The sequence below is a fragment of the Xenopus laevis genome, chromosome 4L (assembly GCF_017654675.1).
Source record: "Xenopus laevis strain J_2021 chromosome 4L, Xenopus_laevis_v10.1, whole genome shotgun sequence".
In the NCBI taxonomy this organism is placed as follows: Eukaryota; Metazoa; Chordata; class Amphibia; order Anura; family Pipidae; genus Xenopus; species Xenopus laevis.
The window spans coordinates 21,669,746-21,692,499 of record NC_054377.1 but is presented as its reverse complement, the minus strand read 5'-3'; the positions used below and the strand labels follow the sequence as shown (position 1 = coordinate 21,692,499).

The 22,754-nt window shown below is 36.1% G+C and overlaps 1 protein-coding gene across 1 annotated transcript in view; it reads left to right on the top strand.

The window, feature by feature from the left end:
* Window positions 1–22,754, top strand: part of LOC108713473 — a 152,950-nt gene that overhangs the window by 114,735 nt on the left and 15,461 nt on the right. Inside the window, exons 99-122 of the mRNA XM_041589615.1 lie at window positions 349–477; window positions 2,687–2,831; window positions 2,957–3,003; window positions 3,688–3,897; window positions 4,619–6,064; window positions 8,147–8,421; window positions 9,796–9,970; window positions 10,273–10,523; window positions 11,539–11,722; window positions 11,947–12,145; window positions 12,496–12,674; window positions 14,035–14,104; window positions 14,592–14,695; window positions 15,237–15,268; window positions 15,483–15,654; window positions 15,772–15,876; window positions 16,395–16,435; window positions 17,965–18,093; window positions 18,897–18,995; window positions 19,190–19,309; window positions 20,468–20,566; window positions 20,757–20,873; window positions 21,722–21,820; window positions 21,996–22,115. Of these exons, the coding sequence (XP_041445549.1) occupies window positions 349–477; window positions 2,687–2,831; window positions 2,957–3,003; window positions 3,688–3,897; window positions 4,619–6,064; window positions 8,147–8,421; window positions 9,796–9,970; window positions 10,273–10,523; window positions 11,539–11,722; window positions 11,947–12,145; window positions 12,496–12,674; window positions 14,035–14,104; window positions 14,592–14,695; window positions 15,237–15,268; window positions 15,483–15,654; window positions 15,772–15,876; window positions 16,395–16,435; window positions 17,965–18,093; window positions 18,897–18,995; window positions 19,190–19,309; window positions 20,468–20,566; window positions 20,757–20,873; window positions 21,722–21,820; window positions 21,996–22,115 (4,547 nt within the window). The remainder of the gene's footprint in view (window positions 1–348; window positions 478–2,686; window positions 2,832–2,956; window positions 3,004–3,687; window positions 3,898–4,618; window positions 6,065–8,146; window positions 8,422–9,795; window positions 9,971–10,272; window positions 10,524–11,538; window positions 11,723–11,946; window positions 12,146–12,495; window positions 12,675–14,034; window positions 14,105–14,591; window positions 14,696–15,236; window positions 15,269–15,482; window positions 15,655–15,771; window positions 15,877–16,394; window positions 16,436–17,964; window positions 18,094–18,896; window positions 18,996–19,189; window positions 19,310–20,467; window positions 20,567–20,756; window positions 20,874–21,721; window positions 21,821–21,995; window positions 22,116–22,754) is intronic.

Genomic DNA, 22,754 nt, shown 5'->3' with positions numbered 1-22,754 from the left:
AACTCTTCTCCAGTCTTGGGTCCTTTCTCCACCTCAGGCTTTTATTGAGGCCTCTTTCCTCATGCTCTCCAGCAGCATCCACCCCATCTATAGAATGAAGTCAGAACCATTTGCTTCCTCCTCTTGTATATGATAGGAAACAGGGACTTCTTATACTTCCTCAAAGTAGGGATGGTTAAATGCCTTCATATCCCTTATATAGTATAATTTTGTTACTATTGTTTCCTAATAGAAATTTCATTTTCATTCTTGCCTTACGACAACAGGATACAACCGATATTCATATTCATATAAATGTTTCATTATTTCAATTGTAATCAATATAACTGTAAAATCTTTTGTGTTTAGCTATTTTCTGTGATTACTACAACCCAGAAGGTGAATGTGAATGGCATTACAAGCCATGCGAGCACAGCTGCCTAAAGACCTGTAGAAACCCCACTGGGAAATGCCTTTATGATCTACCAGGTCTGGAAGGTAAGAGAGGTTTATAGATAAGTTCAGCTAACTGCGAGCCTTACTGGCACACTCACTCAAACGAATTTTCTCTAAAACCATGAATGCCATATCATGTATTAAACAATCCGAATATAACAAGTATGAATGAAAAAAAAAATGCAGAACGATGCCTTAAAGATTTGAAAACTTGAAGGGGGTCATTAACTAAACCTCAAATTTATCTGTTTGGGCTTTTAACTAGAATTTTTTGTTGAAAAAAAAGCCAGAATCTGAGAATCTGCCATCTCAGACCTGTTGAGGTCCTGTATAAGTCAATGGTAGAGGCATCTACAGTTTCTCAATTTGAAGTTTTAGTGGTCTGCACTGGGTTTAGCCCAAAAATCCCACTTTTTCTGGGTTTTTGGGCAAAGATTCCAAAATGTGAGCGATTTGGGGAAAAAGGACAGAAAAATTCTAGCGATTTGGGTTGCTTGATTTTATCGAGTTTTTCCGTAATACAATAAAACAGAGGTTTTTTTTTTAATAAATAAGCTAAAATCAGCATGGGAGTTGGTCGTGTTTTTTTTTTTATTAATAAAATATGAGATAAATTCGGATTTTAGTAAATATCCCCCTAAAAAGTCTAAACTGGCAAAAAAAAAAGGTCCAATAAGCCCAAAGACTACTTCCATTAAACAAGGTCATACCACAGGTAAGCGTAATAAAAGACAAAGACATACTTTATTAGCCAATAAATAGAACAACAAATACAGATTAAAACACTTCAAACATAATCATGCAGCACCACCCACTGACCATCATGTACCACATCTACTGTAGTATATAGCTAGTAATATATGCTAGTATCCTAGTATAACTGCTCCTTTCCACCAATCATATCTGTTGGTACCAAAGAAACAAAAAAAAAACAATACACTTAGGCGGTTATTTATCAAAGGTCGACTTGATTTTTACCCCCTAAAATTTGAGTTTTCAAGGGTATTTCTCAGTCAAATAATACCCTTCTAAAAAAAAAAACATTTTCCAAGATTTATTATAACCAGAATCTGAATGAATGCAAAAATACTCCAGCTAAAACATGTAAAGGTCATTGCCAGTGGTCCATTTAACTGTTTGAAGATGAATTTGAGAGATTCAAGTTTTGTTCGGCAAAAACTCGAGTTTTTGGGTTCTTCATCCGAATTCACTGATTCGAGTTTTTTACATTCAAGTTTTTTCATAAATTAGAAAACACTTGTATAAAAAAACCTCAAATACCTCTAAAACTTGAACTTTGATAAATAGCCCCCTTAATGAAGGCTCAGAGGAGTATGCCCCCCTTTCCCTCTCTATTGTGTCCAGACATGGCTAAGCTATACTCTCTTTAATGTCAGGCATAAGCCAGCCCTAAGATATACAGGTAAATGTAAGGCATACATCATTTACACTCAGCTAGGTCTATACCCCAACAATGGTCACCCACATCCAAACAAATTAACGGACAGGCTATCTACATAACCATGATACTCGCCTGCATTTCAAAAGATGTGGCAGACAGAGACTCCTTTAAGTCATATAAAGTCAATCGTGCTGGTGCTTCTACTTGTATCAAGCCTAGGGGCGTGGTGCAGAAAGAACCCAAAAGGACCTTGACTACTGTTACTTGGAAAATATTTTTCATGGTTTATACACTTAATAAATCACATATTTTAGGGGCCTATATATTAAATCTTGAATTTTTCTGGTCAAATTTTTTAAGGAGAAACAACCTCAAATTTTTCGATTTATTATACCCCTGCTAAATCTGCTAAAAATCCAAATCCGAAAATACTCCAGCTAAAACCTGTTGAAGTCATGTACACTTTAAAGATGTTTCTTGCCATCTTGATCTGCATTGGTTTTCGTTTGATAATACGAAAGAGAGAGTCAACGTTATCGGGCACCAATCAAAAAAGTTGCACAATTTGAGCTTGAAATTCAAAAAAGTCGCACAATTTTGTCAAGATTTTTGCAGCACTGATTTTTCCCCACCAAACTTTTTAATAAATTACAGCAATTTGTGCATGGGAGTTATGTCAAATTTAATTCTATTAAAAATTTTAATTTAGTTTTAGTAAATACCCCCATAGAGTTTTAAAGAAATATAAAACTTAAAATTTCAGAGAACTAATTTGATTCATGAAAAAAATTAGAATGTTAGTAAATTGGCTCCTAAATGTTGAGTTACATTTCTTTTATCTTGAATTAGGATGCTATCCTAACTGCCCAGCAGAAAAGCCTGTTTTTGATGAGGACACAATGGCATGTGTAGCCCAGTGTGGTTGCTATGATGATGAAGGAAATCACTACCCACCAAGAACCCCCCTTCCCAGAAAGAAAAATTGCCACACCTGGTAAGGCTTCTTTAGGAGTTCTTTGGAAATTTCTAAATACCCACTTACTATTTGAAAGGTACAGATTAAAACATGTTATTCAGTAGTGTGTTCCATTCTGAAAGCATATTTGTTTCTTTCTACAGTGTATGCAGCATGTCTTCCATTATTGAATGCAAATATGATAAATCAGGTAAGCTTGGAAAGAAACAATGCACATCTCTTGATGGCGACGTCCATGGTGATTTTATTTTTGACTTTGCTTATAAATCTACAGTAACTACATTTTAATTGGATTTTGGAGCAGTTTTTGTTCTCTATATATCTTTTATGATCTCCTCTAAGTATGACAAGTACTCTAAACATGGGTGTCTGCAGAAGGGGGCAGTTGCCCCACTCTGACTTCTCCAGCTAGTTCCAAGAAATTGTTTGTAAATAGTGATGGGCGGATTTATTCGCCAGGCGCAAATTTGCAGCGTTAAACGGGCACGAAGATTTGCTGGCGAAAATTCGTTGGCTTAAAAAAATGGACGCCGTTTTTTTGACACCGGCGCATTTTCGCCAAAAGTGGACGCCGGCATCAAAAACGAGATGCTGGCGCCGTTTCGCAAATATTTCACTGGAAACTCGCTAATTTTTCTGCGAAACGGCGCAAATTCGCCCATCACTATTTGTAAATTTAATCTCAATCAAACAAGATAGATTTTTTATACTTCCCATCCCAAGGCAAGCCTTAATCTTCTGCATTGTCATGAATAGGTTCATCTTCAATTTTTTGTGGGCACCCATGACTCTAAATATTCAGTCACTCCAAGCCCTGCACCATCAGTCCATTTGCTGATTCATGTTCTCTTCTGTTTTGCCCTTTTCTTCACAGCTTGCTACTGTATGTACAACGGCATCAAATACAATTACAATGATGTGATTTATTACACACGGGATAACACTGGCGCATGTCGTAGTGCCATTTGTAAGGAAAATGGAACAATCCTGAGAGATACTATGTGCCCCCCAACAACTCCTACAACGACATTTGTTTTTACCACCACACCAATCACTACTGTTACTACTACTCCGACGACTAGTAGTAAGTCACAAATAATTACATTCTATTAAGTGAAATCCAGGCTCGTAAGGAAGTTATGGTATCATAAGAACCAGCTCTACTGCCAAATAACTACTCTTGTAGGCTGCCAGTCCACATTGGTGGTTACCAAACATCCCATCATAGACCTAATTTGGCATCCCCAGGAACTTTTTTCCATACTTGTGTTGCTTCCCAACTCTTTTGATTAAACTCATAGGTTGGCGAACCCTGCTCTAGGTGAACTAAAAAGCTAAACAAGTCATTTATCACATCAAATGCATAGTCATTTAAATCCTTTCAAATATGACTATTGATGTAATAGATTGTGCTCACAAGGTCTTAAAACAATTGAAAACCTGAAATAATGATTGCATTAAGAAATCCTTTTAGAAAGCCATATATTTCAATAAATGCTCTACATTGAATTCCCTCTTACTACTATTCTTATCCTCGCATTTTCTTTAGACTGCAGAGATACTCCTGTCATAAATTTTTTGATCCACAAAATCTCGTCTTTCAGAAAATGTCCTCAAAAAGGAGTTATTGATCCTGATGCTGAACTGGAGCTCACAATGTTACAATATCAATCAAATACATGGTTAATAGTGTGCTTATCCTTTCAAGAATGTTTCTTAGTAAAACCAGTAACCGTAGCATGATATACATATTTATTGGTATGGTAATGTCTTAAGTTAATGTTTTTCTTTGTCTAATTTTGTAGCATCAACAATCTGTGTTCAGAAGTACTGTGAGTGGTCTGATTGGATAGATACGAATTATCCTGCATCAGAACGGGACAGTGGAGATTTTGAGACATATGACAACATTAGAGCTAAAGGACTAACTATCTGTAATTACCCAGAAGAAATAAAATGCAGAGCTAAAAGATTCCCTGAAATTTCACTAAATGAATTAGAGCAGAATGTTCAGTGCAATGCGTCCTTTGGATTGAAATGCTACAATAGGGATCAACTGCCACCTATTTGCTACAACTATGAGATTAGTGTCAAATGCTGTGAAATAAGGGGTTGTGATTTCATATCAACTGCAACTACCACTACAACTCCAACAACAACTGAAACTACAACTCCAACAACAGAAACTACAACTGAAATTACAACTCCAACAACAATAGAAACTACAACAACAACAGAAACTACAACTGAAACTACAACTTCAACAACAGAAACTACAACTGAAACTACATCTCCAACAACAACAACAACAGAAACTACAACAACAACTGAAACTACAACTCCAACAACAACAGAAACTACAACTGAAACTACAACTCCAACAACAACTGAAACTACAACTCTAACAACAACTGAAAAAATAACCACAACTGAAACACCAACTGCAACACACTGTGAACCCATGTGCAAATGGACTAATTGGATTGATGCCCATGCACCAGGTTTGGGGAAGGGTGAAGGAGATTTTGAAACCTATGAAAAAATTAGTGCAGCAGGAATAAACGTTTGTAAGGAGCCAGCTGATATTCAGTGTAGGGCAGAAAAATTCCCTGAAAAGACAATTCATAATATTGATCAGGCTGTGCAGTGTAATGTAACAACCGGTCTTGTGTGCAAAAATGAAGAGCAAAAAGGTGATTTTAAAGAATGTCTTAACTACCAAGTGAAATTACTTTGTTGTGATGATTATAGTCATTGTTCAACCATAACAACGACACCTATTTCAACTTCGACAACTACAACTTCTCCCACTACCCATACAGTCACAACAACAATCTGTGAACAGAAATGTGAGTGGTCGCCTTGGTTTGATAAAAGCTATCCTGAATCAAAATATGACGGTGGAGAGTTTGAGACTTATGAGAACCTTAGAGCAAAAGGATATTCTATCTGTAAAAACTCAGAAGAAATAGAATGCAGAGCTAAAAAATATCCTGATTTCCCACTCGAGGAACTAGGTCAGGATATCCAATGCAATGTATCTTTTGGTCTGATATGTCATAATAAAAATCAGGAACCACCCATTTGCTTAAACTATGAGATTAGGGTTAAATGCTGTGACATGCAATGTCCTTCCACCACTACTCCATCTAGTTCAACATCAATTATCACTTCAACCACGACAAAAACTACAACTCCAAGCTCAACTACTCATTGCTTCTGCTACGTTGATCATGTTTTCTATGCACCAGGTATGTTTTAAGATTTCTTATTTTAATCAATAATCATATAGTTAGACAAATGTTTTCAGTGAAGAATGTTTTAATTCATAGGCACTTGGGAAGGTGGTTTGGGGTGTTATAATAATGTATCCTTTGTTTTAAACAAAATGTATGTTGTCAACTTTATATATACACACACACACACACAACCACACACATAGGGTAGATTTATCAAGGGTCAAATTTCAAATTTGAAAAACTTGGAAATTCAATTTAAAAAGACTAACTGAAATTAAAAGGTTTTTTTTTGGCCGAATAGGTCCATTTCCGATCAAATAGGGCCATATTCGATCGAATTCAAATCATACCAATCGTAGTAATATCGCATTCGAATTGTACGATTCAAAGTTGTTCCCCAATTGACTCCAAATAGGTTCTAGGAGGTCCCCGTAGGCTAAAACAGCAATTCGGCAGGTTTTAGATGGCGGATGGTCGAAGTTGATTTTTTTTCAAATTCTAATTTTAATTTTTTATTCAAATTGAATTTGGACTATTCCCTAGTTAAAGGACACAAAATTCGAATTTTTTCAATTTGAATTTTCACTTTGACCATGGATAAGTTTGCCCCATACAGTACACACATATACATACACACTTTTTTTTCCAGAAGCTCAGTAATCAGGAAAGGCCATCCCCATAGTGTTCCAATTAGAAAAAAATCCTTGCTCATGGCAAACAATTCTATTGCGTTTTTAAGTGTTTTATATGTATATATAAATGTGGGCAATATATATTTTTTATATATAGTTCAATCCTTTAAAGCTGCCATCCTAGACACAGAACCTCAGTTGTCTATACAGAAGATATGGCTCTGCCCACATAGAGAGGCATTGAATAGTGTGTGGCTCAAAGTTTTAGTTGTTTCTGAAGGACTGGGGGGTCCTTGAAAGAATGTAATACCTGCGGGAGTGGGAATGGAGTTCTGTACTGTCAAGCAGGTAAATGTTTATATATATATATATATATATATATATATATATATATATATATATATATATATATATATATATATATATATATATATAACAAACAAGGGAAAGTTGTGCTCATTTTTTAAAACCATTAGGCGGGGGTGCAATGAGGGTGTGACCACAAACCAGCTCCATGTTGTAGCTCCCACCCTTCCCAGCTATAGTCAGGTGATCCCACTGGTGTCTAATAAAAGGGCAGCCAAGTTTGGGAGTTTTACTTTGAAAGCAGCGAGTAAGTTGCAGGTAAAACTTAGTCCCTTTGGAAAATGTATAATTAAGCAATAGAATTCTTAATGAATCAGATGAAAATTAAGCGTAGGACTGGCCAGATATGGGATGACTTTGATGTAGTTGGCCAGCTTAAATATATTGCAATATATGGACAAACAATCCCTGTTTTGTTTAAAGGGTAAGGCATTTTTTAGTAGCAGTATGCACAAAATGTCTCTGTCTTAAATATATTGATAATGGGTTGAGTGCAGAGGACCTCTTGTAGTTGACTTTATATATATATATATATATATATATATATATATATATATATATATATATATATATATATATAAATCATACATGACTGTAGCTCTCTAGCTGCTAAACTGCACTTCATATTAGCAGAAGCCTCCTATGCTGTGAATGAAAGATGTAGTTCAGTAGGCTCTGCATTCTTTTCAGGGAATATTAGGAGATGCCATTTAGTAGGTTGGACATTCCTTTCAAATGATGCTGAAGATAAAAGTTTGCACACCTCTCGCAGAGGGATTATAAGAGTTGTCATTCAGCACATTGGAAATACGCATATGAAATTGTCCTGGCAGTGAGGGATGCTTTCCGTTACTGCCCATTAGCCTATAACTATCCAATTAGATTATGCCCAGCCTAGAGTAGAGAATGTAAAGGGAAATGTAAGGCATGTCCACCTTCTCTAGCAGCATCACTGCTCTATAAGTCAGGTCTCCTTCTAGACTCTCCTTCTTCCACTGATAGTGCTATGTTATCTTTGCTGCTGCAGATTCATATTTGTGTTTGCGGATAAAAACAAGCATTCATTTCAATTATTTTAAATGTTTTTTTCCCCCAGGTGATCTTATATACAAAAAGGAAGATCATGCGGGCTGTTCTTTTTATGCGGTCTGTAATGACTTATGTGAAGCTGAAATATTTCAGGGACCATGTTCAACAACACCTACGACAACTACCCCAACAACAACTATTACAACTACTCCAACAACAACTACCCCAACAACAACTATTACAACTACTCCAACAACAACTACCCCAACAATAACTATTACAACTACCCCAACAAGTTCTACAACAAATACAATTGCTTATGGTTGTCTGCCTGATAAACAGGTAATTGGCCATGTTAAAAGAGAACTAAAGCTTAACTAATGAAGTAAGGCAAAATGTTGTACATTGTGTTTTGGGCTTCTGTACCAGCCCTAGGGAACCACAGTAAAGATCTGTGTCTCCAAAGATACCCCAGTAGCTCCCCATCTTCGTTTCTGCTGATTCACTGCACATGCTCTGTGCTACTGAGCTTAGGTAACGATGCATACGATACAGAATAATATATATATATATATATATATACATAATATAAATGTGTCACAATACAAGACAGATTAATAATTAATTCAGATTCTTATTACATGGCATCAAAATGTAATAATCAGTCCAGTAACTTCAGCTTCTTTGACAGAAAAACCTCAATTTTGGCTTGGTGATTTGCCACAACCCCCTAAGCTTAACTTCTCATAAGTAGCTAAAAGCACTCTGAGCATGTGCGTGTCACAGATACTCCTAACAAAATCCAAGATGGAAAACTCCTGTGAAAACATTGAAGTACATGGTACATTACTGTTATAGAAATGCTGAACCTTTAGGCTAGTTTACTCAGTTCAGTATACAGGTAAGGAATCCATTACATGGAAACTCGTTATCCAGAAAGTTCCAAATTACAGGAAGGCCATTCCCCACTGATTCCGTTTCAATCAAATAATTAAGATTTTTAAAATTGATTTTTAGTGATGGGCAAAATAATTTGCCAGACATGAATTCACTGTGAATTTCATTGCAAGCAAATGAATTTGCGAAACTGCGTCGATAATTCGCTGGCGAAAAATCAGCCGCATATCAAAATTGAAGCAAGTCAAATTTGTCGCGCTTCAAAATTATTCAGGCGCTCAATGACTTTAATGCATTTGGACCAAATAGTCACGCATATGTGTCGCTTGCATCACAATTAATTTTGCGAATTGATTTCTTTTTCTGTATTGATTTTCTTTTTCTCTGTAATAATAAGAGTACCTAGCAAATATAATTAATCTTTATTAGAGGTAAAGTAATAAAGATAAAGTAAAGTAATCCTATTGGGTTCATTTAATATTTACATTAATTTTAAGTAAAATATGTATGGAGATCCATCTTTATGGAAAACCCAGGCCCCAAGCATTCTGGATAATAGGTCCCATTCCTGTATAAAATATGCAATTTCTAGCCATTTTTTTAGCATTTAGTTCTCCTTTAAGTGTTGAAAGTGAAATCTGGCAATTTTATGGAAATTTTGTAATCTATATGTTTTTTGTTTAAGCATCACAGGCAAAAAATGTGTAAGTCAAGGTTTTTCTTATAACTACAGCTCATATTAAATATATAAGAAGTAGTTGTTTAATTTTGCTATAAATATATATTATTTAGTCATGGCCAATACTTCTCCTATTACAGCCTAATGAATCCTGGAAGATTGGAAATTGTACAACAGCCAAATGTCTAGGGAACAATGTCATAACTTATGATTCCGTCAAATGCCCAGAAGTGAAAGAGCTCACCTGTGCTAATGGTTTCCCACCAATCAAAGTCTACAGTGAAGATGGCTGCTGCTTCCATTATGATTGTCAATGTAAGTGCAATAAATGCTAAAGCAGGATAACTTAGATTTAATAAACAACCCTGATAGCACTCAAAGACCCACCTGCCATTGGCTAGCAGGTAGTGTCTTGTGTAGTAAACCTGTACCCAGTTCAGTGTCAGGTGTAATAACTATACTCAAAACCAAAGTGGACCCAGATATGCAAAAGTACATATACATTTTAAATACAACCCCCATAATCAACAGTGGTACTAAAGAAAAATGATCTTGAAAGATCTTACGTGTAAAGTCTCCTTATGGTCATTTTTACCTTTTGAATATGTCTCTTCCAGGTGTCTGCAGTGGATGGGGAGACCCTCATTATGTCACCTTTGATGGAATCTACTACACATTCCTAGATAACTGCACCTATGTCCTTGTGCAACAGATCACACCAAAGTATGATAACTTCCAAGTCTTAGTTGATAACTATTTCTGTGATGCTTCAGATGGATTGTCCTGCCCACAGTCTATTATTATATACTATAAAAGCAATGAGGTGTTGCTGACACGTCAGATGTTTGAAGGAAAGATGAAAAATATGGTAAGTGCTGTCAACATTTGGCTTAATTCTTTTTTATTACTGTTACATTTTTTGATATGATTTCTGTGATAAAATTAAAGGTTGATTAAACTTGATGATGAGCCTGTTCAAAATTATTTCTGGAACAGGATTTATAAATTTATCTGAAAAGGGCTTTATCATAGAGACAGCGGGCCCAAAAATAACTTTGAAGCTTGGAAATTTAGACAGGTTGGTGGGGGTTCTAACGGATGGACAATTTTCAAATATATTCACAGAGCTGGTCATCTTTTGAAGATTTTGTGAGCTCAAGGGTCCAGTAACTATCCTCTGGTATCTGACACAAAGCTGAAGAACATGCCATTTATGAAAAATATTTGCTTCACTGTGACATGTTAAGCATGTTTCAATAAAAAAATTTTCATCTCAGGGTCAGACTGGGCCGGCTGGACTCTGGGCAAAAACCCTGTGGGCCCTGACTCTCACGGAACCCACCAGTCCAGACCCACTTCTTGCTTAACATTACTCCAGAGCCACAACTAGGGATAGGCAGAAGAGACACCTACCTATGGCACAACGATGTGGGGGCACTAGGCAGGTGCCTGTTCAAGGGTCTTCTGCCTACTCCTAGTCCAGATTCACTCCCCTCTTGCCCCCCTCCTCTGTCACTCTCCCCTTCCTACCTCCCTCCCCTCTGACGCTCGCCGCTACCTCCCTCTCCCTCTCTCTCTCCTCTCCCTTCCCCCCTCCATAATGGCGCTTGCGTGCTCATGGGTGATGGGGTAAGCCATCTGGTCAGATTGGCCCAGTCCTGCATTACTCCCACTATTTTACAGGAATAAAAGAAATTGTATTTAAAAAAATAACAAAACATTTTTAATTAAATAATTTTTATTAACTTCATAAACATTTTCTATGATTAGCAAGGGTTCTTGTTCATTAATTGTTTATCAATGGCCAATAAATATCTTTGTTGATTCTTTTTGCTCACCAGTAGAAAACACATTTACGTGTATAACTGACTTTTTGCCAACAGATTAGATTCAACAAAGTCTGGACAACTCCAGGATTCACCACAGATGGTATTGCTGTTACCAGTGTTGGTATAAAAATGATTGTGGAAATTCCTGAAATCGGGGCTTATATCTCATTTAGTGGACTGATCTTTTTAATTAAACTTCCGTACAGCAAGTTTGGTGACAATACAGAAGGCCAATGTGGTAAGCTGCTCCAATCTTTTGCCTGCAATTATTTGTTTCTTAAATATTCATTAAGATCATGAGATCATTAAGATCATAGTAAATAATTAAATTCAGTATGTATGAATTATAGAAAAGCTTAGATTAAAATATAGATCATTGTACCATGACACTATTATAAATGATGTTTTCATTGTAATTGTTTTCATTATGATAAATGACCGATTTCAATTGGTCCCACCTAGGCACTTGCTCCAACAATCAGAGGGATGAATGCAGATTGCCAGGTGGCAAGATTGTGCAAGACTGCAGCCAAATGGCTGATGAGTGGAAGGTGAATGTGACTGAGAAACCATACTGCAACCTTCCAAAGCCAACACCTAAACCAACTCCAGTGCCACCAACCTGTCCACCTTCACCTCTTTGTGATGTCATTTTAAGCGAGTAAGTAGAATTACTTACTTGATTGCATCAAAATGATGTAATAATTATTATATCTTATATGTTTATTTAATTGTTGTTATGTTATGGAACAATGCATCGTTCCTGAAAACACCTAGTTTGTTAACCAACAGTGGGTATATTTGCACTTGGGCAGCACCAATCCAAGAAGCAATTAGTAAGTGCTAATCTACATTCAGACAGTTAGGGAAAATTAGGCAATGAAGAAAGCTGATTCTTTCATTCTTCTCATGACAGATTTGCACACAGTTAGTAAATGAGCCCAATTGTACAATCAAGGCATGCTTTGCTTAGCAAACCTCCGTTATTGTATTTTATTTATTTTTCTTTAGAGTCTTTGCTGAATGCCATAAAATAATTCCTCCAAAGCCTTACTATGATGGATGTGTTTTTGATGCATGTCGAGTTAAAAATACGACAGTGGAATGTGCCAGTTTCGAGGTCTATGCATCCCTGTGTACTTCCAGTGGAGTCTGCATCGACTGGAGGAACAGAACAAATGGCCATTGCCGTAAGTCATTTATATGATGGAAGCAACTAGACCTTAAGACATAGAGCAAAAATTAGAATTTTTGTTCATTCTGCGTAAGCGTCATGAATAACTTGAGAAATAAATATTTATAAACGGGGATTAGAAATGGTGTTAAACGACTCTCTGAAATCACTGAAATATTTTTATACAAATTAGGGATGCACCGATGCAAATGCAAATTAGGGGTGGGAGGGAAATCATGTGACTTTTTGTCACAAAACAAGGAAGTAAAAAATGTTTTGTCCCTTCCCACCCCTTATTTACATATGCAAATTAGGATTCTGATTCGGTTCGCTATTCGACCGAATCTTTCAATAAGGATTCTGGTGTTCGGCCGAATCCAAAATAGTGGATTCAGTGCATCCCTAATACAAATGGATTTCATATAAGAAATAAAGTCATGCTATTATTTCAAGCTTAGTTATTCCTTTGCAGTAACAAATTTTCCTTTGAACAAATTTAATATAGCTTTTGCAAACCCAGAAAATGTTAAGCCACCACTTCCTCCAGTGGAAGAAACAATGCACAATTTATAGTATGCACCAGTGCGCGGTGTATGTAATAAAACTTCATACTGAAGAAATTTGCTTCACCTTTAAGCACGTCTTGTAAGCTATGTACAATTAAAATTTGCTGTGCAATAACAGTCTAATGAAGAGCAGTACATTGAAATGCAATTTTTATTATTTTTGCAATATTTTCCCATTTTCATTTTTTTATTACATTTTCCTATTATAGTCTTGGGGCAGGGCAGGAAACTTAAAACAGGGAATATATTGTAGAATTAGGGCCTATTTATTGAAATTCAAGATCACATTTTTGAAATATGTTTTAAGAAATGTTTTCAGAATTTGAGTTTTCTCATTGCAAATTTTTTAGATCTATCATCAAAAAAATCTTTATAGAAAAAATTGGCAGCTAATGTCTGTAGTCAGTGGGAGGGGTATATGCAATAGTTAAGCTATTTTATATCCATTTTTTTATACAGTTGTATTTGTAAAAATGTATGGAACAGTGTTATTTAGATTTCCTGATTCTTTTTTTTACATAAATATGCAAATCGGCAAGAAAAAAAATATCAATTACAATTCGATTTAAACTTGAATGAATCCAATTTTCCATATTTGCCTGTTATCTTATATGTTATTCGATACTTGTAACACTGGTATAAGGGGAGGTCAATCTGATTAAACGTGGAAAGTAAAGGGTGGGGGATGAACCACAAAAAACTGAAATCTGGAACAATTTGAGTATAGTCGCAAAGGTCCAGCATTTCTATTGATCTATCAGATATTCTATATTGAGTCACAGCACAACCGCTGTTTGTTTTGTCATGCAGCATACAAGTGTCCTGCTGAAAAAGTCTATAACGCTTGTGGTCCAGTGTATCCACCGACTTGTGATCAGAGGTAATTTATCATTCGGAAAGAGCTTGCCATAGCCCAGATTTTATTTCTACTGTCATATTTCAAGCTAGCGGAAGCTGTGAATTGTATGCTCATGTTTGCAAGGAACTTCCTGGTATACACAGTGATCAGATGATTTAATTAAAAGAAGGCAATTATATAATTATTTTGTGACCAATTTCAAAATTTGTATATACTTTTACATACTATAAATGTTATGAGACGCCAATTAAACTGTACGGCAGGAAACCAGAGTACCTGGAGGAAGCCCATGCTGACATATGGAGAACCTACAAACTGATTCAGGTCCCCAGTGCAGCCAGGCACAAGTGGTATCCACTAAGCTACTGTGTTGATTAGGTTTAACTAACTACCCCTTGTAAAAACCTGCAGAAATTTGGAATGATGTGTCCACTTCCATGTATTAGTGCACCTAATGTTACAGTGTGGAAGCAAGGATTGAAAATAATGTCTTGTTAATTTATTTAAGGGATGTCAATAAAGGTGGCAATTATCTTACTGAAGGCTGCTACTGTCCCAATGGAACCGTGCTGTTCAACTCCTTCAGTGGCATCTGTGTTCCAGATTGTAATGGTAGGTTGAAATGACATCTAAATATCTGTTTCCCCATATCATCTCAGTCTATAATTTTTATCATTTAAGCCTCTCAATCCATTAGTTTAACCAATAGCCCATTTCATTGCTAAATTTGTAGAACTCTTTCCAATGAAATTTTTGTTTTCTGCATAATTCAATCATTTTCTTAATGTGTCTCTGCTATCACCTTACCACTGATAAGTGGCATTTCTTACTAGGAATACCTTTTCCTAAACTGTAAGCTTTATATTACAGTGAAGGTGATTCATAACCAGTGGTGTAAATACAGTATAAAATAAGTAGAATTTGAGAATGCTGAAGTCCCATGAAGGGGGTTGTCAACCGGGAATTTTAAGAGAGTCAACTGGGAAGGCCCCCCTATTCATAACCATAGTAAACAGCATAAAAGGAGGAATGCATAAAACCTTATTCAACTATACTGTATATGATAATGATAGCTTCTTTTATGTATTCCAGATGTCTCATTCTTTAGAACAGCATCTAAACTATATGTTTTTTTAAATATTTTGTTTTATAGTTTGCCAAGGACCCAGTGGAAAACCAGTTAATGTAAGTTAAAAGTCTAAATTCATTCTAAAAGAAAAACTGATTTTTATGTATGCATATGTATTTTTCAATTAATATGACAAATACATTTTTGACCTTTCATATATGATTCCAGGTACAAATGCATCAAGCATTTATCTTACAATATTATTAATGCATTCATTTATTTTATTACTATTAGTCTATAATTTATACAACATAAATGTTCACTTGACAGGTTGGAGATTCCTGGATCAGTGACTGCAACAACTGCACATGTAAAGAAAACCCTCTTTCTGTCAAGTGTGAGCAACTCCCATGTAGCAAGCCTGAAATTCAGACCTGTGAGCAGGTTGGCTTTGTTCTTGAGGAAAGCCTGGTGAATCCCTGTTGCAAGGAGAACAAATGCGGTATGCCCAATTTTAAGTAATAGAAAAAGAAACTTAAACACTAAGCAGTATGCAGAATTTAGAAAGACAATTTATTTGTATGGCTATCCAGTTCAGTTTGATATTTCTCCCCAACAGTTTGTAAACCTAACACTTGTCCTGCCATCGTGATAAGCTGTCCACTTGGATTTAAAGGCAATCCGGTTGTACTGGAAGGACATTGCTGCCCGTCGTATAATTGCAGTAAGTCTTTATTTCTTTGGCAGTAGTGTCAGTTATAATCTCATTTGAATAAAAAACAATGTTGGAAATATCACATGACCATATATTCCAGCTCATTTTATAAGAATTGCAACACATTTAATTTCCATTTTAAATAAATTTGAGCATGCATGCTTCTATTTATCATACTTTTATAATGGTAGAATCCTTGTTGCATAACATCGTGGGCTGAGTTGTAAATTAAATTAAGGACCTGTGAAGTGTTTGGTAGGAGGTAGAAGAAGGCAATCAGTTCTTTTGCCTGATTTATCCACCCATTTTTTTGGCCAAATTGAGCTGATCAGATAATAGGCAAGCAGGCCAATCATCAGGCACCATACGTAGGCCAACACGTTTCTGACTTTCGCTTCTGACACTACATTCCAGATATGTTGATTTAAATCTCAGGGTCAGCACTCTGGAAGATGCCATATAAATACTAACCTTTTTTTTTCTCTTGAATTAGTTGGGTACCAGTAACGTTTTTTTTTTTCTTCCAGCACCCAATAACGTCTGTGTTGTTGGTAATCAGGAATACAAGGTGAGCAAATATCATCTGCTTATATCATGAAAATTGAAACAATGGTCTTTGTGCTAGGAAAGACCACATTTTATTATATAATTTAGTTAAATACATTGTGATTTAAGACTAACATTATGAACTTGGGAATATGAAGACAACCAGTGATTCAATTGAATAAAACCCTATTTTAGGTGTAACAGGTGTATGGGTCGGGGGGGGTCCCAATCTTCCTCTTGTTACTGTCTACCATTATCCCGACCTTGACAAGGGGTCAAACTCCCAGCAACTCCTGTTAAGCACTAAAATAATTAGACTCTGTATCTTCCGATGGGCTCTCACTTATGAAATGGAGGAAGGGATACCACTCTGGTATGGGCATACAGAATTCACTCTCTCTCAAATAACTTGGGTGCCAGTGGTTTTTAAAAACAATGAACCAATTTATTTAACAGATTATACACGTCCACTTCAGGATTACAATCTTGTACAATTTGCAGGATGTGCTCAGTTAGTATAACAAGCCAGTGGCAGCAGGAGTGTTACTTAAATCTTTCTTTGCTCCTCCATTAACTTTCTCAATGTGTAGTATTACCTGCCTTGTGGTCACCAACTTCCCATCCCTAGGCAAGCCCGCAGAGGTGTGTAAATCCAGGATCTACCTAATCCTGAGCCCCGAGTCCCTAAAATGGCAGTAGAGGGTCCGCGGGGTACTGACCCTCGTTAAACTCCTCGTTGGAGCCTTAGCTGTTTATTAACTTTCCTGATCCTAACTGTCACTCATAGAGGCAGATTTATCCTGGGTCGTATTTCAAATTCATGGGAGATTTTTCAAACCCACAATCCCATAAACTCCTATAAACTCCCATGACCTTGAAATTGAAACAATATTCGACCAACTGCAATTTATTGAAAAAATGCAAATTTTTCAAACTCAGGTGAATGGGATCCACTCGCAAACTCGAATCTAATTCGAATCAAATTCTAATCGAATTTGAATAGTTTTTTTTCACCGAAAAAAACTAAATTTTCAGGAAGACTGCAGACAACTCCAAATTGATCCCAGGACATCCCCCATAGGCTAAAACAACAATTCTGCAGGTTTAAGGTGGCGAATAGTTGAATTTGAATTCTTAAAGGGCCAGTACACGATACATTTCAAAAATCCAATTTGAATTTTTTTTTAAAACTCTAATAGAATGGTAAGTATTCCCAAGTTGAATTTCACTAAAAAATTTTATTTCACTTTGACCCTTGATAAATCTGCCCCCTAGAGTGACCTATAACAATTTCTGTCCGGACACTTACTTCTCCTATACTGAGGTCTACCTCCACTTCAGGCCCTAGCAGTAACACTTTACTTCCTCCAGCTAGTGGGTGCACTTGAAAGAGGCTGATCACATGTGGGCATCCCTTTTTATAACCTCAGGGGACCACTCCCTCTCCCTTCTGGGGAAAAGGGACCCAGCCTAGTTGACCGACTCAATCTCTGGGTTAGAAAAACCTTACCCTCCTACATAGGTATAATGATTTCTGATATTTATTTACAGCCTGGAGACCTTATCACAGGAACCAAAGACTCCTGTGATAATTGTGAGTGCACAGAGGAAAAGGATACTAGCACATCTCTAAACAAGATCAAGTGCAAGCCAATCCAGTGCAATGAAGTGTGCAACAAGGTGAGATCATCAATCTTCACTTCCCAGGCTTTAATTATTCCCATAATAATACTACAATGAAATGTATAGTACTCTATTTCTTTAGATTTTTGCACAGCAGGGTTACCAGTACAAAGTGAAGAGTGAGCAGGCTGCCCTCACAGTGTTTGTCTATACCTTTATTTAATATGTGTCTTACTTTTAAAACTATATAACAGGGTCTCCTCTAGGTCTCTACTATCACCAAGCCTGCAATACTGTTTGTAGGAGTTATAACTAGATGTTTAGAGAATGTTAACAGACAGACTGATAAAGCTTTTTTTTTAGCAATTGCAGTTTACAAATAACTTCAGTTTACTCCAGCTTCAGTTTACCTGAAGGGAAAAGATGTTTCCAGTTCCTTGCTACATCCTAAACCTGATGACTAACAGGGACATAGAAAATATTCAATTTCCTGCCCTCATATTGTGACACTTGTCTGGACAGCTATAGCATTTGAATAATAAAATCAGCTTTAGTATTGAAATGTTTTTTTTCAAAGCTTCTTTTCCAAAAGCTGTGTGTACCTGTGTTCATATTAGAGTTAACACTCTTATACCTGTATTCCAGACAGAGGGCACTCAATACATATAAATAATACACTATATCCAACTTGGTAAATTGACAAAGCAGAAAAAACAATATTTAATTTTTCAAACAGGACATTAGTTTGCAGTAGTGGCCACATTTTACACTGGAACCCCTAGCTTCAAAGTTATACCAATTTAACATTTATTTACATACAAAAAAACATGCTTTTCTCAAGGTTATTATTTGTCTTACAGGGATATGAATATATAAAGGCTGATGAAGAATGTTGTGGATCATGTGTACATACAGAATGTATTATCATAACAAGTAACAATTCCACTATAACCCTCAAGGTACTTTTATTATATATTTTTTTAAAGAAAATGGTATTTATATCATCCAGTAACTAAGCACGAGGAGCAGTGCCTACTGTTTTTAGTAAATTTTAAATGGATGAAAAAATGTGTTGCAAGAAATTCAACAATTTCAGTCCATTGATATAAAGATGGTTTATGAAAACATTCCTAATGCTAGATTATCATTTTAGCCTGGAGACACATACACCCCAGAAGAAGACAAGTGCATCACTTATATCTGTAAACCCAAATTTGAAGTGGAATACCAAACGGAGAAATGTGCCATTGCTGAACCATCCGAATGCTTACCAGTAAGTTTCTGTTTCATGAGAAGTTCTGAAAGTTATTCACAGTAACCATCTGATTTACTTATTTATTGCACAAATCTTTACAAGAGACATGTACACTTTAGTGCTGAAAGTCAAAACTTGTGCTCAATTGGTTGTATCTTTGGTGCTATATAACTACATTGGATTTAATAAAACTAGATTTGCGTCACTAGAATAATTGGTCTGGGACATTGGTCATTTTGTTAGGAAAGTATTCATTTGCAGACCAAACTAGTCTGGGTGTTGTCAGTTTACAATAAAACCCTTGGAGTATATAATTAAAAAAGAAAGAAAAGTAGAGTTAATGGAATGTGCTGAAACAAGATTATTAGTATCCTTTCAGTTGTTCAGGATAGATTTCATTGATTAATTTAAACAAAAGCAAAGGGTGTTTAAAACATCCAAACATTTACTAAGATGTTTTTCCCTCAGTGGTTGCACACAGGGCAGATTTAGTTTATTACATCTGTTTAACTAAATGGTCATCAATTATCCTTGATGTAGGTCAGAGCTTAGAAGTTTGTACTTCTGCCCACTTAAAGTAGCGTTAAAGGGGTGGTCCACCTTTGAGTTAACTTTTAGTACGTTATAGAATGGACAATTTTAATAACTTCTTAATTGGTCTTAATTATATATTTCTTATAGTTTCTAAATTATTTGCATTCTTTTGACTCTTTCAAGCTTTCGAATGGGGGCCATGACCCCATGTGAAAACAAATGCTCTGGTGTTATTCTTACTTTTGATTACTTATCTTTGTATTCAGGTCATCTTCTATTCATATTCCAGTTTCTTATTCAAATCAAGGCATGGTCGCCAGGGTAATTTTGACTCTAGCAACCAGACTGATGAAATTGCAAACTGCAGAACTGTTGAAGAAAAAAACTAAACTCAAAAACCTCAAATAAAAATGAAAACCAATCGCAAATTACCATACAATATCACTCTCTACATTATACTAAAAGTTAACTCAAAGGTCAACAATCCCTTCAAATTTGCCTTCAATCAAAAAGCAATATTACTTTTGTTCTGATGCTATATGTGAAAATTCTAGAATCCTAGAAATGATGGCAGAAAACTGCTGCTGGGTTTCTTTGCGGGAAGTTATCTTGTCTGACAGAGCTTTACTGTATGTTTCACAGGGATATAAATACCAAAAACTTCCAGGAAAATGCTGTGGTGAATGCATAAAATACCTGTGTGTGATGACACTCCCTGACAACTCTACTAAAATCATGAAGGTACTTGAATTTCAATATTAGTTTCCTAAGTCACATATAAAAATGGGATTCTGTATCATTGATTTTTGTTATTGCTATTGCAAAATAACAATGGGGACTGAAGCTTGTATAATGTAGAAATCCTGCCTTGATCACATACTTGCATCTTCCTATTTTGAAAACCATTCCTAACACTCGAGTTATATTTTAGCCTGAAGACTCATACACCCCAGAAGAAAAGTGCATCACTTATATCTGTAAACCCAATTTTGAAGTGGAATCCCAGACAGAGAAATGTGTCATTACTGAATCATCCCAATGTCTACCAGTAAGTTTCTGTTTCACATGAAGATCTAAAAGTAATTCACTGTACGCATCTGATGTACTTACTGCACAGATCTTTGCAAGAGTCATGTACACTTTAGTACTTCAAGGTTAAAATCTCTGGTCAAGTGGCTGTATCTTATGTTCTGTTCTTTATAACTACATTAGATTTAATGAAACTGGATTTGAATCCAGTTAGTCTGGGACATTGGTCATTTTGTTAGGAAAGTATTTGCAGACCAAACTAGTCTGAGTGTTGTCAATTTACAATAAAACCCTTGGAGTGTAGAATAAAAAAAAGTAGTAGAGCTAGTAGAAAAGTGTAGAGTTCAGGATAGATTTAAGTGATTCAATAAAACAAAAGAAATGGAGATTATCTCTAGCTTTAGTGTAAAACAAGGTCAGGGACAGGCAGGGTCAGGAACAAATCAGAAACACTTAGAAATCACGTCCTTACCTTGAGCAATGAGTTGTATTGAAAGGGTCCTTTAAACATTTGAAATTCAGAAGCAGCGCGAGCACACATCATCTGCGCATAGGCACACGAAGGAGCAGAAAGCTCTGTGCATCCGCACCGCTAGACCACCAGGTACCCTTACAGTTTTATTAAATCTGGTTAACTAAAAAGTCATCAGTTAGTGATTAGTTAGCGTAAAGGTTGAGAACAAGGACTTTTGCACTAGGGTCCACTTAAAGTAGCAATAAGCTTACCTTCAATCAATAATTAATGTTACTCTTCTTCTGATTCTATATGTGGAAATTCTAGAAACCCTGCCAGAAAAAAAAAACTGCTGCTTCTTTTCCTTCCAGAAAGTAGTCTTTACTGACAGAGTTTTACTTTGTGTCTCACAGGGATATGAATACCAAAAACTTCCAGGAAAATGCTGCGGAGAATGTATAAAGCGATCCTGTGTAATGACACTCCCTGACAACTCTACTAAAATCATGAAGGTACTGGAAAGCCAAAATTGGTTTCTTAAATCTCATACAAAATTTGGGATCCTGTAGCATTGATTATTGCTATTGAAAAATAACGAGCACTGAAGCTTGTAGAAACCCTGTCTTGGTCACATAATAGCATCTTTCTATTTTGAAAACCATTGTTAACACTAGATTTAAATTTTAGCCTGAAGACAAATACACACCAGAAGAAGACAAGTGTATCACTTATACCTGTAAATCTAATTTTGAAGTGGAATCCCAGACTGAGAAATGTGCCATTGCTGAACCATCACAATGTTTACCAGTAAGTTTCTGTTTCATGAGAAGATCTAAAAGTAATTCATTGTAAGCACCTGATTTACTTACTTACTGCTCAGAGAAATGCACACTTTAGTACTTAAAGTCAATAATTCTGGTCAAGTGGCTGTATCTTCTGTTCTATATAGTTACATTAGATTTGATGAAATTGGATTTGAATCAATCAGAGTAATTGGCCTGGGAAGGTCAGGGCACTCCTTACAGCAGGGGTCCCCAATCTTTTTTACCCGTGAGCCACATTTAAATATAAAAAGAGTTGGGGAGCAACACAAACATGAAAAAGTCCCTTCGGATGCCAAATAAGGGCTGTGATTGGCTCTTTGGCAGCCCACAGGAGGCTCTACTATACTTAGTTTTTATTCAATTAAAACATGCTTCCAAGCCTAGAATTCAAAAATAAGCACCTGCTTTGAGGACGCTGAGAGCAACATCAAAGGGGTTGGAGAGCAACATGTTGCTCACGAGCTACTGGTTGGGGATCACTACCTTACAGGGACATTTCTTTGATTACATCAGGTTAACTAAATGGTCATGAGTTATCCTTGGAACGGAGGTCAAGGCCAAGACTTTTGCACTGGAGTCCACCTAAAGTATCATCACGTTTGCTTTCAATCAAGTGGGACTA